The sequence below is a fragment of the Crotalus tigris genome, unplaced genomic scaffold (genome assembly GCF_016545835.1).
Source record: "Crotalus tigris isolate CLP2741 ecotype Arizona unplaced genomic scaffold, ASM1654583v1 scf7180000020184.803716, whole genome shotgun sequence".
NCBI lineage: Eukaryota > Metazoa > Chordata > Lepidosauria > Squamata > Viperidae > Crotalus > Crotalus tigris.
The window spans coordinates 734,351-750,075 of record NW_024097897.1 but is presented as its reverse complement, the minus strand read 5'-3'; the positions used below and the strand labels follow the sequence as shown (position 1 = coordinate 750,075).

The window sequence follows — 15,725 nt, the reverse complement described above, 5'->3', positions numbered from 1 at the left end:
ATACTTCCTGAAAACTTATGTTTTCATTTTCATTTTACTTTTCTTTTTCTTGCACACACATTTTCCAAGAATGTGTGTGTGTGTGTGTGTGTGTGTGTGTGTGTGTATGTATGTATGTATGTGTGTGTGTGTGTGTGTGTGTGTGTGTGTGTGTGTATATATATATATATATATATATATATATATATATGTATGTATGTATGTATATATGTATATATATATATATATATATGTTTTCTGAGGTTTTCGCGGGTATTTGTATGTAGGTCTTTGGTTGTTTGGGTTTTCTCCCGCGTAAAATTGGAAGTGTCTTGGCGACGTTTCGACGAAGTCCCATTCGTCATCTTCAGGCTGGTGTTTTCAGCTTCGTGCTTTGAGCAGCAATGTGTGGTCTTAGCTGTTTCTTCCTTTTAACTGCCAGTGGGGGTATGAACTGATTGGGTGGGAGCTTGGCTGTGTTCTGATTGGGTGGAGGTGTGTTCTGAATGGTTAGGGGCTTGGCTGTGCTCTGATTGGCTGGGGGAGTGTTCTGTTTGGTTGTGCTCAGGTTAGTCTGAGTTGCAGAGGGGTTTAAGATTTTGGGCTGCCTTGCTATTTTTTGGCTTCGCGTTCGTGGTCGTGCCTCCTCTTCATGGAGGGTGTCAGTTTGCTTCATGTATGGATTGGAGGGGTTTAAAGTGGCTAATGATGCAGCTGTGGTCTGGCTTCTGGTTTGTGGTCGTGCCTCATCATCGGTGTGGCTTTGGGTTTGTTTTTTGCGTGGATGTGTGGTGGTGACATCCTGTGTGGTTTTTGTGAGTGTGGGTCTGGTATCATTTTTTGTGTTAGGGAGTCGTTTGTCAATAAGGGCGGGTTTCCAAATGGCTGGTAGGCGGGAGGTATCATCTCGCTTGTTCATGCTGTGTGGGCGTTTTTCTATCTCGATGGCTTCTCTGATTATTCTGTTATTAAAATGTTCACTTTTGGCAATGGTTCTGGTATTTTTAAAGTCAATTTCATGTCCTGTGGCTTTAAGGTGTTGGACCAGGGAAGATGTTGGTTCCTCTTTTTTGACTGAGTTCTTATGTTCTTCAATGCGTGCACTTATTCTTCTGTTGGTTTGTCCGATGTATGTGGTGGGACAAGTGGTGCATGGGATTTCGTATACTCCTTGATTTTCTAATTCAATTTTATCTTTGGGGTTTCTAAGGATGGTGGATATTTTTCTGTTTGTGCAGAATGCTGTTTTGATGTTGTGTTTATGGAGGATCTTACTGATTCTGTCTGTGGTGCCTTTTATGTATGGGAGGAGGGCTTTGCCGTTTTCTTGTTCTTTGTCTTGGATTTTAGTGGGGGTTTCTTTTTGGATTAGGTTTGTAATCTTATTTCTTTGGAATCCATTGGATGTTAGTACATTGGTGAGAGTGTGTAGTTTGATTTTTAGGTGTTGTTCGTCAGCTAAGCATTTTGTTCTGGAGATGAGTGTCTTGGCTACAGAGTTGATCTGTGCTGGGTGGTGGTGTGAGAGAGCGTGCAGATAGCGGTTTGTGTGTGTTTTCTTCTGTAGATGGTGTGTCCTAGGGAGCCATTGGATTTCTTGTAGACTAAGAGATCCAGGAAGGGAAGTTGGTTGTTAGCTTCTGTTTCCATGGTGAACTGTATTTTGGGGTGTAGGCTGTTGAGGTGTGTGAGGAAGTTGTCCAGTTTTTCTTTCCCATGTGGCCAGATTATGAAGGTGTCGTCTACGTATCTGAGCCAGAGTTTGGGTTTGTGATCCGATTTTTCTAGAGCTTGGGTTTCAAAGTGTTCCATGTAGAGGTTGGCAATGACAGGTGAAAGGGGTGATATCCACCATCCTTAGAAACCCCAAAGATAAAATTGAATTAGAAAATCAAGGAGTATACGAAATCCCATGCACCACTTGTCCCACCACATACATCGGACAAACCAACAGAAGAATAAGTGCACGCATTGAAGAACATAAGAACTCAGTCAAAAAAGAGGAACCAACATCTTCCCTGGTCCAACACCTTAAAGCCACAGGACATGAAATTGACTTTAAAAATACCAGAACCATTGCCAAAAGTGAACATTTTAATAACAGAATAATCAGAGAAGCCATCGAGATAGAAAAACGCCCACACAGCATGAACAAGCGAGATGATACCTCCCGCCTACCAGCCATTTGGAAACCCGCCCTTATTGACAAACGACTCCCTAACACAAAAAATGATACCAGACCCACACTCACAAAAACCACACAGGATGTCACCACCACACATCCACGCAAAAAACAAACCCAAAGCCACACCGATGATGAGGCACGACCACAAACCAGAAGCCAGACCACAGCTGCATCATTAGCCACTTTAAACCCCTCCAATCCATACATGAAGCAAACTGACACCCTCCATGAAGAGGAGGCACGACCACGAACGCGAAGCCAAAAAATAGCAAGGCAGCCCAAAATCTTAAACCCCTCTGCAACTCAGACTAACCTGAGCACAACCAAACAGAACACTCCCCCAGCCAATCAGAGCACAGCCAACCCCCCCAGCCAATCAGAGCACAGCCAAGCCCCTAACCAATCAGAACACACCTCCACCCAATTAGAACACAGCCAAGCTCCCACCCAATCAGTTCATACCCCCACTGGCAGTTAAAAGGAAGAAACAGCTAAGACCACACATTGCTGCTCGAAGCACGAAGCTGAAAACACCAGCCTGAAGATGACGAATGGGACTTCGTCGAAACGTCGCAAGACACTTCCAATTTTACGCGGGAGAAAACCTGAACAACCAAAGACCTACATACAAACACCCGCGAAAACCTCAGAAAACATATATATATGTTTGGTTGTGTTACGTTCCAGGTTGCAATCTTCAACATGCCATGATTGACACCAATAGGATCCATAAGATACTGATTTCTACCACCTATCATAACTTTAATCAATCAAAACTTTCGTATAACATTTTAAATAAGAAAGAGTAAACTAAATTACCAAGCTTAATTATGCCCATGCCATATGCAATATTCCTGCTTATGAAAAAGGCAGTCCTGTCAGTTTGGCACAGTTTGGCAAGTATGCCACAAGCACATTATGCCCAGTTTTATCCCAAGCATACTCAGACTATTCCATGGAAGCCGTGATCTTTAATCTAGACCAGTGGCCCTCAACATTTTGGGCACCAGGGACTATTTCCATGGAGGTTGTTTTTTCCACAGACCAGGAGTGTATGGTTTCATGCGCTGCATGGATCCCACATGTACAGATGAGTCGGTTTGTAGCCTGGTTCCTGGTAGGCAGACTGAGGCTGGGGACCCTGATCTAGAGGCTTCCCTTACAAGCCAATACAATACCTTGTTTTATTGATATTATTCATATTATAAGAAGCTTCTCACTCAAATATCATGACTACATTCTTTTCTTTTGAAAAACATAGGTATCTCTTCCAACATGGATTACATAAGAATACTGAAAACAAAATCACTGTTCCCAACCTTTATTAAACAGCCCATTGCCTTTTGCTTGTCTCCTTCCTAATGGATCCCATAATTTTATGTTCTCTCTATACTGGTAGCTAAGTAAACTTAGAGGAACTTGATTTTGCCCAAGAATCTTCATCAGCCATAGTGGAATTGATTTGTTACATGTGAGGGTGATCCTGTTCTCTTTGGCAAAGAACTCTTTTCTCTGATTAAGAGTTTCATTAATCCTTCAGTGTTCTCTTCCTCTTCTTTCCCCCCCTCTTTTAAGGACCATCTTCTTGCTAGCCAGTCTCCCCCAGCATACTGGTGCCTAATTTCATCTAGGATCCACTTGATATCTACTGGTTGATTAATTCTTCTCATCTGGGTCTTCATAGTATTTGCATCAGTCACAGGATACGTTCCTCCTGACTTACCGCCAGTATACAAGGTCTGATTTATATGCAGGTTGCTGCTAGAATTCGTCAATATGAGATTCATCGTCCTCAGACTGGAACTCATCATCTTGGTGAGACTCACTGTCTGTGTGAGAATTACTGTCCTCCTCAGGAGATTCTCCTCCTGCTGTGTTGTTTGTATTTTTAATAGGGAAGATGCGCCTCACCTTAAGAACCTTACGGTTAGGATCAGAGTCATATTCGTCGTAAGTAAACCGAGGTAAGGACCTGTATCTGATGGGCACACTATGAATAAAATGCCCTCCTGTTTCCCTAGTTGGTGTTCTGTCAGCTGGCACACCTGCAAAAAGGAAGGAAATTCTGATGTTAGCATTCAAGTTCATGCCCTCGTCTAGAAACAAATACCCCATTTTTAAATGTCAATTAGAACATAGGAACTTGCCTTGCCCTGAGTCAGATTATGCTAGAGTCTTCTGGCTTAAAGCAGTCTATCCTTTCCAAAAACTCATATTTTTACTAGGAATGCCAGGAACCAAACCTCCCAAGTCAGGTTTGCTGTATTAGAGAGCATGTGGTTTATTATGGCACAAAGAAGAGGGAATCAACTTATTCTCCAAAGAACCTGAAGACAGAACAAGAAGCAATGGATAGAAACTAATCAAGGAGTGAAGCAACCTAGAACTAAGGAGAAATTTTCTGACAGAACAATCAACCAGTGGAACAACTTCCCTCCAGAAGTTGTGAATGTTCCAACACAGGAAGTTTTAAAGAAGAGATTGGACAACCATTTGTCTGAAATGGTACATGGTTTCCTGCCTGAGCAGGGGGTTGGACTAGAAGACCTCCAAGGTCCCTTCCAACTTTGTTATTCTGTTATGGCCACCATTACTGATTTTAGCCATAATTTAGATATATTTCTCTTTAATCATGGGATCATTATTATTTTTTTAGCTTGGCAGTTCCTAGAAAAATAAGTCTTTAAATTTCTTAATTTCTCCTACTATTTTAGGAGAAATCTTCTCTGATTCAGGGATACATTTAGGAATACTTATTCCAAGCAAATAAAAAACTCAAACAGCTCAATTAAAGAAACTTTCTGCTAAAACACTTTAGAGTATTGTCTACCAGGCCAATCCTGCCTCTTGGATTTTCTGTGTCAGAATTCATGTTTTTGCCCATCCACATGTATTACACTCATGTCTTTAATATAACATATTTCTCATACACTAAATGGGAACAATATATGAGATGTTTGTCAATGTAGGAATAGAACATGGCTCAATGAAAGCACATTAACTTCAACCTTCAGCCTCTCCAGCCTAAAATCTTGGCAATCTGCTGTGAATGAACACAAAAATGAGCTAAGTGGATCATTTCATGGAATGAAGCATCCTCCATTTCCTAAATGTTGGACAGTGTGCAAGCAGTAAAATATGTGGGGACATCTTCTGAGTGTTGATATGTTTAATGAGTAGAAGTAGAATTTCAATACTGTATCTGAAATAAACTCCATTCACTCAGAGCAGCAGCAGCAGCTCTTCTTCGAACTGCATAAAAATTTCAAACTGATTGGGCTAGAATACAGCTCCTTTTATAACTCCTGCTGGATCAAAGCAAGATTCTATGTTTCAGTTTCTTACCATTAACAACAACAGATTTAAGTTCCCCATTTTCTTCAACCTCCAGTCGCTCCTGTCCGTCCTCAATAATTCTGGGAAATAAATAATACTTTTTCAGAAATGAAAATCAGATTCTCTGTTCTAGCTTTTATTTAAACTACAAGAGGCTGTAAATAAGGCCTTGTTTTTGAGAAAGGTAGATGCTTTCACTTCGAACAAAGCAATCAGAAACAAAATCAGAAACAAGTGGAGTGGGGGATTTTCCTGCTGCACCCCAAGTCTACTGGGCTGTGGCAGCCATGACAGAAAGAGTGGGGAAGATGGTTTTTACCAGGTTTTGTGGTCACACAATCTAATCATTTATAACCACTGCCTACTACTGAAAGCAATTTGGGGAAAAGGAATAGTTATGCCACATTTGGAGCTTCTAGTTGGCTTTGGAATAATCCCTTCCTCACCTTTTGGTAGTGATTTGTTTGCCATTGATGAAGTTCGTTGAGGAAGAATAAAAACTGAATCCTTTTCCTCCAGTGCAGCTAGTGAAAGCCATAGGATCTCCTAAAAATAAATTGGCAAATTTAGGTCTTGGATATGAAAGAAAGAAAATAAAAGAAAAGAAAAGGAAGGAAGGAAGGAAGGAAGGAAGGAAGGAAGGAAGGAAGGAAGGAAGGAAGGAAGGAAGGGAAAGAAGGAAGGAAGAAGGAAGGAAGGAAGGAAGGAAGGAAGGAAGGAAGGAAGGAAGGAAGGAAGGAAGGAAGGAAGGAAGGAAAGGAAAGGAAAGGAAAGGAAAGGAAAGACACAGTAGGCATTTGTCATCCCCCTTCAACTAATAGTTGATTTGACCCCTGGATGTTTTGGCAATTCCAGTTCTGTTTGTTCTGCCTGGTCCTTTCTTCTTTGAAGAAATCTAATCCATCTTTTCCTGGGACTGCACAGCCACCCCACAAGCATAAGAAAGGCACTGTTTTTTTTTTTTTTTTTTTTTAAGACTACCAAAAATAACAAGAGTGCCCATGGCAATTCCAACATGCCTTTTCCATTTTGGATCTAAATTGCAGCTCATCCTTGTTTCTGGCATATTTGGGGCAGGCAGATTACAGGTAGTCCTCAATTTACAACAGTTTTTTTAGTGACCATTCAAAGTTGCAACATTTTCAAAGTTAGTGAAAAAAAGTGACTTGTGACTATTTTTCACATGACCGTTGCAGTATCCCCATGGTCATGTGATCAAAATTCAGATGCTTGGCAATTGACCCATATTTATGACAGCTGCAGTGTCCTAGAGCAGGGCTTTTCAACCTTTTCACCCATTATACCACTTTTAGGATATGGCAATATCCGAGTACCACCAATACCCTAACAAGGTGTCAAAAACTTGATGGCCCCCCCAAAAAAGGAAAAAGTGATAAAGTACAGGTAGTCCTCGACTTACAACAGTTCACTTAGTGACTGTTCGAAGTTACAATGGCACTGAAAAAGTGCCCCCCAAGCCACAGCCGAGCAAGACACCTGCCTGCCCACCTAGTGGCGCTCTTCCTCCTGTCCGAGATTTTCATTGTTGTGAGCATTTCTGTTGAGGATTGGCAGCGGGGGTGGGGTGGGGGTGTTTGGTTTTTATTCCCCCTGTCTGCTGGGTGGTTGCAGCAGGTTTTGGTCACTTCACATGACACTGTGACCATTATAAATATGAATCAGTTGTCAAGCATCTGAATGTAAATCACAAGACCCTGGAGATGCTGCAACATTCCAGCTGATCGGTGCTTCTTCAGGGCTCAGCAGAAGCACCAGGATCAATGCCAAGCTCCAGCTGGAGCCTGGCACTGATCCTGGCGCTTCCGCAGAGGCCTGACAGCCCTGCAGCTCCAGTCATCTCTCGCTCAGGCTTGTGCGGTGCTGCCACCGGTTCAGCTCACTCCCCTCCCCCGCTACCACTTTTCTAGGATCGTCGTGTACCACCTGCCAGGTGCCAATGTACCACAGGTGGTACCCGTACCACTGGTTGAAAAGCCCTGTCCTAGAGTCATGTGATCCCCTTTTGCAAACTTCTGACAAGCAAAGTCACGGGGAAGCCAGTTTCAGTTACCAACCATATTGTTAAATTAACAACTATAGTGATTGACTTAACAACTGTGTCAAGAAAGATTGTAAAATGGAGCAGAACTCACTTAACAACTGTGTTGCTTAACAACAGAAATTTTGGGCTCACTTGTGGTTGTAAGTCAAGGACTATCTGTATATGATAAGATAAGATAAGATGGCTCTGGGTTTCTCTGAATACCAAACAGGATTACTACTTACCAAAAAAAGGGTCCCTTCCCCCAAAAAATTCCCGAAAGATATCATGGGCACTGCGGAAATGGAACATATATTCAGAACTAATATTGTTCCCAGCAGATCCTCCTGGCCTACCTGAAAGATGTAAAAGAATGGAAAAGATCAGGCCTGTGCACACTTCAAAAATAACTCAGGAGTCTTCCAGAATGCTTCTCTGCTGTTCATTAAAACCATTTTACTTTTTCTGCACAAACCTGGGGAAAAGGATGATGGTTCTTGAAGCCTCACAGTGACCCCATTAAAAGATGGCCTGTTTTAATGAACAGCAGAGAACTGCTGGGCTGTGTGAGTTTGAGGTACAAATTCCAAAACATGTTTGAAATGTGTTCATACCAGAAAAGACATTCAGAATAATTAAATTTAGAGTTATTAGTCATGTTTAACTTAAAATAAGAGATTACCTGATTAAATATTTCTGTCTGTATTGAGGAAAATTGGAGGCCTCCCCCCCTTTTTTCCCATTTTTAAACCTTTTCGCTTTGAACTTCCTTCCCTTTTTTGTATTTTATGTTTTCTTGAAATTTAGTAAAATATATTAAAAAAAGATGTTTAGATTATAAGAAGTGATGGATGGAGAACACAAGGCAGGGACAGCTCTTTTTTTAAAAAAACAAACAAACCCTAAGTTCTGGATATTAGTTGACCCAAGCCAGATGAAATCACAGTGACGTACTAGAGTATCTGCCTCTTGAAACTCTTTTTAAAGGGCATTTCTGCATGAGTTTTTCATATCATATCACTCAAGAATCAATTCCAGACTTCTATGTTGGGTAATTCTGGCAGTTAAGTAATTTATTTCTGGTTCAGCTGCAGTGTATTCGAACACTTAAAAAAGCAATCTTTCTGTCTGCAAAATTGCACCTTTGTGAAGTTCACAGTTGGTGCTTTGTTTTTGTTGTTTTTCCTTTGGACTGGAGATCCCTTACATCTCTAACAGATGTCTGTCTTTAAATTATTAGTTTTGTGCCTTTCTCAACTTCTTGTCTCCTGGGCACACCTAAGGTTGAGAAAGAAATACAGCTCCAGTTGTGTTGTCTTCTAGAATTGTGATTGCGTTTACTTTCTTTGCAATGTCACTTACCTCTTCCCATAAGTCCATCCTTACCATAGATGTCATAGACATCACGTTTGTTCTCTGTAAGAAAGAAGACTTAGTTAACGTATACACTAAGCTAGATTGCTGAACTGGGTTTACATAATATATGAAACATTGACTGTGGTTTCAAAACAATCCTAGCAAGGTTCTTGCTTCATACTAAATTAAATTCATCCAGACTATATTATGGCTTAGCGTTGTGTACCCATGTTGGAAAGTAGGACCTTATCTAGCTCTCCATCTCTTTTCAGAAACCCTGTTTTTTTTGTTGTTGTTGTTGGCTTGCTTTGTTTTACAGTCTTATCTAGTCACTATACTTATGTGAAATAGTAAATGAATGCAGAAAGTCCTGGCTTGGACTTTCTATCAGTACTCCACTACCCATAGTTAAACTTGAGAATTGATAAGTACCATATGAACCAAGGTAAGTAAATCACACAAGAATGAATGTGCAGGGCAATGGCACTTTGAACAGACTGCCTTTGTTACAAAGAGTGCCTGAATGCTGAGCTCAGAGACTTAATCTTAAGGAAAAATAAGGAATCTGACCAAATGGAGTTCAGTGCAGGGATCAGTTGAGTAAATGACCTTCCAGAATATGGCTAAATGGCACCAGCTTCTATGAAATGAACAACAAGTATTGAAGGATGTAGTATAAACGATAGGATTAGCTACTATTGGCTTCCCACATATAAAGAAGGTAGAGACTAATCTGACAAATGGATAGAGACCAAGGGACAAGCTGAAAAGGTCACTGCTTAAATTCCAGGTAGGAAAGACATAAGGCCATGTGATTATATGCATTTGGAAACCTCTCCTATGGATTAAGGACTTCCAAGGACTTATGTAAGTGTACTAAGGAGAAGCAAGGATAAGATCTAAGGTTAGCAAAAGGCTTTTCAAACTGTGTTCCACAAAAGGTTCCACAAAAACGTGATGGCATAAAAAATTCACAATTTTTTAAATAAATTTTTATTTTCATTATAAGGAAAAATATAGAAGGAACAAAAGTTAGAAAAATAAGAGAGGAAAAAAGTAATGGCTTCCAACTTTCTTTGGTGCAGTAGAATGCAAAAAGAATACAGTCTTTTACTTTATCTTTCATAACATTTCAAGCTATTTCTATAATTATGAAATCATTCTAATCATCCAAACCTAAAATCGAAGTTTCATTTTTTTTAGTTTAGCATAAAAAGTTCAGAAGCAATTTGCAAGTAGAAAAGAAAATATTATTTTCTTTCATTAAAACAATCAATGTTACCATCTCCACTTACTTCATCACCTTTACCAACCATTCTTCCATTGTAAAATTTATCCATCTTTGTGCATATAAGATTCTAACCACAAAACTTCAACATTTTTCTATTGCTGGAGGTTACCTTAACAGCTAAGTTTAAGAACCTCAGGTCTATGCAACACATATCAAAGTATACTTCCCAGTGCAGATACTGACTAAATTTATCTTCCAGATTTCAGTGGGAGAAAATAAACCCTTCTTTAAGTATTCAAGGCACTAGTATTACAAGAAATAAAGTCTAGAGCTCAAATTGATGCACCTACTTACAAGTAACTATGGCAATATGTCACAATGGCCCCCTTCCCCATTGTTCTGACAAATACATTAAAGGCACTAAATGAATTTGGTTGAGCAGTAATACATGCCAAACATTGGTTTGTGCCAAAACAAGGAGGCAAATATACAAGATACCTCAAGAGCCACTGTTTAAATCACAAAAAGAGAGTTTGAATACTTACTGTCTGAAAGTACTTCATACGCTTCTGCAATCTCCTTGAATCTCTGTTCTGCACATTGTTTGTTTTCTGGGTTTTTATCTGGGTGCCACCTGAGAGCTTTCTTCCTGTACCTTTAATGTGCATGCACACATAGAGAAACAGATACAAAATGAGTTAATATATATTGACAACCACAAAGTTGCTAAAGTGGGCAGCAGTTCTTAAGTATAATGGATTTGTGCAATTCTGCCACCTGCTTTTTGGGACAAAGCAGGGAACACTTTACTGCTCCACAGTGGTGGCGAACCTATGGCACGTGTGACAGAGGCGGCACCCAGAGCCCTCTCTGTGGGCATGCATGCCATTGCCCCAGATCCGCCTCCCCCTACAGCCCCCTCACCAGCAGCCCCCCCCCCAGAGGAGAGTTGCCCCTGAGCGCAGCCTGTGTGGAGCAGCGCAGCCAAGGACATGGCAGCTGGGCAGCGGGGACAAGACTTCGCCCTTGCACCCTTTGCGCGCAGTTGATGCTGCAGGGCATGGGCAAAGGGCATAGCTGCCATGGCACTACTGGGCCGCCTGGGTGTTCTGTGGCGGGCCGTGGAGGTGGTGGGTGGCCTTGCGGGCAGATGGGTCAGGGGAGGGTGGGGGGCAGTTTTGGGGCACTTGGTCTCGGAAAGATTCACCATCACTGGTCTAGCATATGGTTAGAGGAGCCCACTGAGTATTATTACAAGTATCATAGTCCTTAGCATTAAGGAAATGCATTATCAGATTTTGCAAAGATAATTTTGAATTTTGCAGCAGGCTAGGTTGTAAACATTTTATAATACAGGTAGCAACGCCTCTGCACACACTTCAGGCCTTGAATATATCTGCAGCAGAAGTAAAAGGAGGGAGGAAAAATCTCCTGCATAGACTTGTAAGCTCTTCTGGCGAAACAATTATAGGATGGCAAATTAAGGGTGGCCTCTATAGGTAGTCCTTGACTTACGACCAAAATTGGGTGGTAAACATCTGTGACTAAGCAATGCGGTTAGTCTGAATTTACTAGCTTTTTTTGCCATGATTAAGTTAATCAGACTGTTGTTAAGTAAATCCGGCTTCCTCCATTGACTCTGCTCATTGGGAGCCCCCTGGGAAGGTCACAAATGGTGATCACATGATCCTGGGACCCTGCAATAGTCATCAATAAATATCAGTTTCTAAGCACCTGAATTTTGATCATATGATCTTGGGGGTAGTGCAATGATTGCACATTTGAAGACCAATTGTAAATCACTTTTTGAGCACCATTGTAACTTAGAATGGACATTAAATAAATAGTCATAAATCAAGGACTACCTGTACTAGTCACAATTAGGCACTGCTTCAGAATGAAGTTGCTAACAGTAGGTGACATAACAAAACTCAAGCCTTCTTTGTGGGTTTGTTGGCCATCCTCTAGAACAGGGGTAGGCAACCTTGACTCTTTTATGACTCGTGGACTTCAACTCCCAGAATTCCTGAGCCAGCCGTGCTGAGGGGAAAGGGAGAGGTTTCCAAGCTGAGCCATGCTGGCTCAGGAATTCTGGGAGTTGAAGTCCACGAGTCATAAAAGAGCCAAGGTTGCCTACCCCTGCTCTAGAAGGACAGAGTTGTGTGTCCTATTTAGTTGCTCTGCTTCCCCTAAATTAGCCTGCTGCTCTTGGCGGTGATGGAAAATGCTCCCCGTATACCAAATTTATCTAGAAGTAAAATTCTCCCAGCTATCTTGTCGATTCCTAATAGGAGAGTTCATCTCATACTTTGTTATGGCACCAAAATATGTGAAATTAGCTTTACAAAACCCAGAAGTATTGCCTTTCTTCCCTGTTACCCTACACACAAGGACTATTATACAATTATGTTAACTGAATGGTATGTAGATTTTATTGTTTAGAGGTTTTTTTTAATAATGCCTATTAATGCCACCTGATAAAACTAGGACATATTTTTAGTAGATCAAAAAATTTAAGATGATTAGTGTGATTAACAGGATTGCTGCACTTGCTACAGTGTTCTTAAAATGTATATCTGTTCTCTGAAATATTTTTGGAAAAAACTAATTAAACTCTACAATGTTAAAGCCCACCTACCTCTTCTTGCTTTAAATATTGAAACATTTGTAATAAGAAGTTCTCTAAAAACTAATTTCTTGCTTCTCAAAGTGCCTACATCTGATTGGCTGGCGGACAACATCTTCTTAGAAAAAAGGAAGATAACAACAGAAGTATAAAAGCACTTACGCTTTTTTAATATCATCTAAGGAAGCAGTCTTGGGAAGGCCCAGGGCTTCATAGTACTCCACCATGTTGAAGAGATGTTTTCTGCGGGACTGGTGAGGATGTACACACAGTCAAACAGATATGTATTAGAGGATTCCAGATGTTCAACCAAAATTTTTGAGTTTTCAACCGATGTTATAGGTGGTCATGGCCATTCACCAGATTGGGAAAGCCCATATGGAGACGCAAATGGTTGGGTAGTTGATCCTACAACAGAGAGAAGAAAATGTCATGCTACTTAAATATATATTAGCACTCCAAAAAGATGGGGGGGGAAAATGAACCTACATGTGCCCTGTTGATTAATGTTAGCATTTTTGTATCAAAAAGAAAGCCATTACAAAACTGTTGATACCACTTCTTTCCTTGAGCTGATCTCTTAGAAACAAAGGGAAGACTGGGGATGGGGGGGAATCAAGACACATTAGAATTAAACAAAGATCCCCATCTACATGTAGGGAGGTGCTTCCACTTCTGGTATGAACTGGATCACCTGCCATTTCACTCTCCACCCTTTCTCAATTCTGTGAGTCTTTATCAGAGCATTAAACATTTTTTTAAAAAAAAATCCATTCATATTTAATATCCTTCATCCTCTTGTATAGCAGTTCAGTTCTACTAGTTGCTCCTTCTGCCCATTTTGAAGCTATTAATTTCAGATAAGAACAGTGGCTAATTGAATTTACTGCTTCAGATTTTCATGTTATTGTGTGGCTGAGAAAAAGGGGGATAATTAACTGTTGGAAGAAGCGTATTAGATTTTTGTTGGTTAATCTCGATAGTTTTAGTGCGCACAACATATTTAAACTTGACTTTTAAATTAATTTCTGTGGAGTCACGCAATACAATGAATCAGGCTAAAGCAATCATGCTATTTGAATATATAATCTAAGCCGCAATAAAACAAACCAAGGATAACCTTTATCATGCTAAGCAGCACATTTTCAAGAAAAGGAGAGTTCGGGTTGCTGGATTATTTTTTTTCTTTTTAAAGTCTGCTATACTAATATAGATCATTTTTATTATTTGTTTGTTTGTTGCATTTAACAATATATATTATAAAAGTACCTATCCCTACTTAATACAATGTTCTAGAAAGAGTTGTCAGTCTCGATCTCAGTTACAGGGGGCACTTTTCCACTAGTCTCTACAAGGAAGAGGATTGAACACACTTTGAGGAAAGTGAAATTCCTCACGATTACTTTCCCTGTGAGAAAAATAAAAATCCACACAGCTGAGCACATGTCAAATTCTCTATACAGCCCTGCCACTGATTGTCTTTCTCTCTTACGGACAAGTTTCATATTTGCTGTCCACCTATCAAAACCCAAAACTGTTGGGTACCTTATTGTAGAGGAAAAAACCGCCCTGGCTGCATGTTGGGTCCAGTTCTGAGATCTTGCAGGTGTCAGTTCACACCTGCATCCACACAGTTGTTGACTGATCAGAAGGTAAAGGCAAAGGAACTCAGCAATAGCCAATCATCCAGTTCCATTCCTTTTGCAAAACAGCAGCAGCAACAAGAACCAATGGGAAGTTTGACCCTGATTATGATGTCACCTCTTTGCATTTTTCATATAAGACATTATAAACTAACCATAGATCTCAAGGCAGGGGAAAATGAGAAGAAAAATATATTAATGCCCGTATTGCTGCTGTTTCATTCAACTTTAATTTAATTACAAGAATTATGTCCCACTGAACTCAGTCGGGCTTCCTCCAGTCCTGGAGAAAACTAATTATCTCAGCCTACCTCACACTGACTTCAGACTGAGCTGTGAGGTTGACTCTGCCTTTTTAAACCTGATGGATTAATTTTGCTTGGAGAACAACAGAAGGAGTATGACTTTGTTGTTTTTCTTTATTAGAAATTTATAAGGTTGTCCAACTGTACAATGGCTCCAACTGGCACACAGCAAAAACTATCATAAAATACACGTAAAATTTCCAAATCCTAGAGAAAGGCAACCATGAAAAGAAACTATCAAACACAGAGGATTAACTAACCCATTCTAAGCCACAGTCTGGGAAAACAGCCAGGTCTTTTCGACATAGCCAAATTTATTGGGTGGGGGAAGGGTTTGAATGATATCCTGAGGGCATTTTTCAACCAAACATTTCAATAGTTGACCCTAGGAAGGAGTTCTTGCTGTTGGGGTTCTTCCCAAGAGAGAATTGGCTAACTGAAACTTAGCTGCTGGATGACAGTATCCCAATGCTAGGAGAGAGGAGAAATATTGCTGTTTTATCTTACTTATCACCCCATTAGATTACTTCAGTTACCTTGGCGGCCTAACCCAACATGAGGGCTCAGCCTCATGGCCTCCCTAAAATTTATTCCCAAAGGTGGCTGTTAGAGGAACAGAGTCCATCTGAACTACGATAAAGTGTGTGTTCTAGTGTTTTAATAACTTTATTACACTTATTAAAATATAAAATACAAATGACAATGAAAATAGTGGGAAAATGGAAGAGGGAGAGAAAGAAGTGTAGGGGAAAGGGGGGAAAAGAAAGAAAAGCATTGACTTCTGACTCTTTTTAGTGCAGTGGAGTAGGAAAACAGCATTGCAGCCTTAAATGAAGGCAAATATATAAATTCCCTGCAGATGGAGTCCAGCACGAGTCCAAAAGCTCGGAAGAGTAAAACTCTGGTCTTGGGGACCAACTCAGGTTGGATCGTTCAACTTTTTACTTTTATATAATAATATATACTAGCCATTTCTATAACGACGAACTTATCTAATCAGCAACATCCCAAATCAAAGTTTCA

General features: G+C 40.4%; 1 protein-coding gene across 2 annotated transcripts; it reads right to left on the bottom strand.

Moving 5' to 3' along the window:
- Positions 1-3,469: 3,469 nt before the first annotated feature.
- On the bottom strand, positions 3,470-14,451 carry LOC120318348 (dnaJ homolog subfamily B member 6-like). 2 transcript variants are annotated; one of them, XR_005559468.1, is made up of 9 exons: positions 14,300-14,451; positions 12,917-13,162; positions 10,674-10,783; positions 8,904-8,957; positions 7,787-7,897; positions 5,947-6,046; positions 5,510-5,580; positions 4,312-4,491; positions 4,076-4,209 (listed from the first exon to the last, which is right to left on the bottom strand). XR_005559468.1 is itself a non-coding variant. In XM_039365833.1 (8 exons), the coding sequence occupies exons 2-8, from the start codon at positions 12,979-12,981 to the stop codon at positions 3,926-3,928; spliced, it is 795 nt and encodes a 264-aa protein (XP_039221767.1). In that variant the 5' UTR covers positions 12,982-13,162; positions 14,300-14,449; the 3' UTR covers positions 3,470-3,925. The 2 variants fall into 2 exon arrangements, 1 of the variants encoding a protein (XP_039221767.1); XM_039365833.1 differs by lacking the exon at positions 4,312-4,491 and having other exon boundaries at positions 3,470-4,209; positions 14,300-14,449.
- Between the last annotated feature and the right edge of the window lie 1,274 nt (positions 14,452-15,725).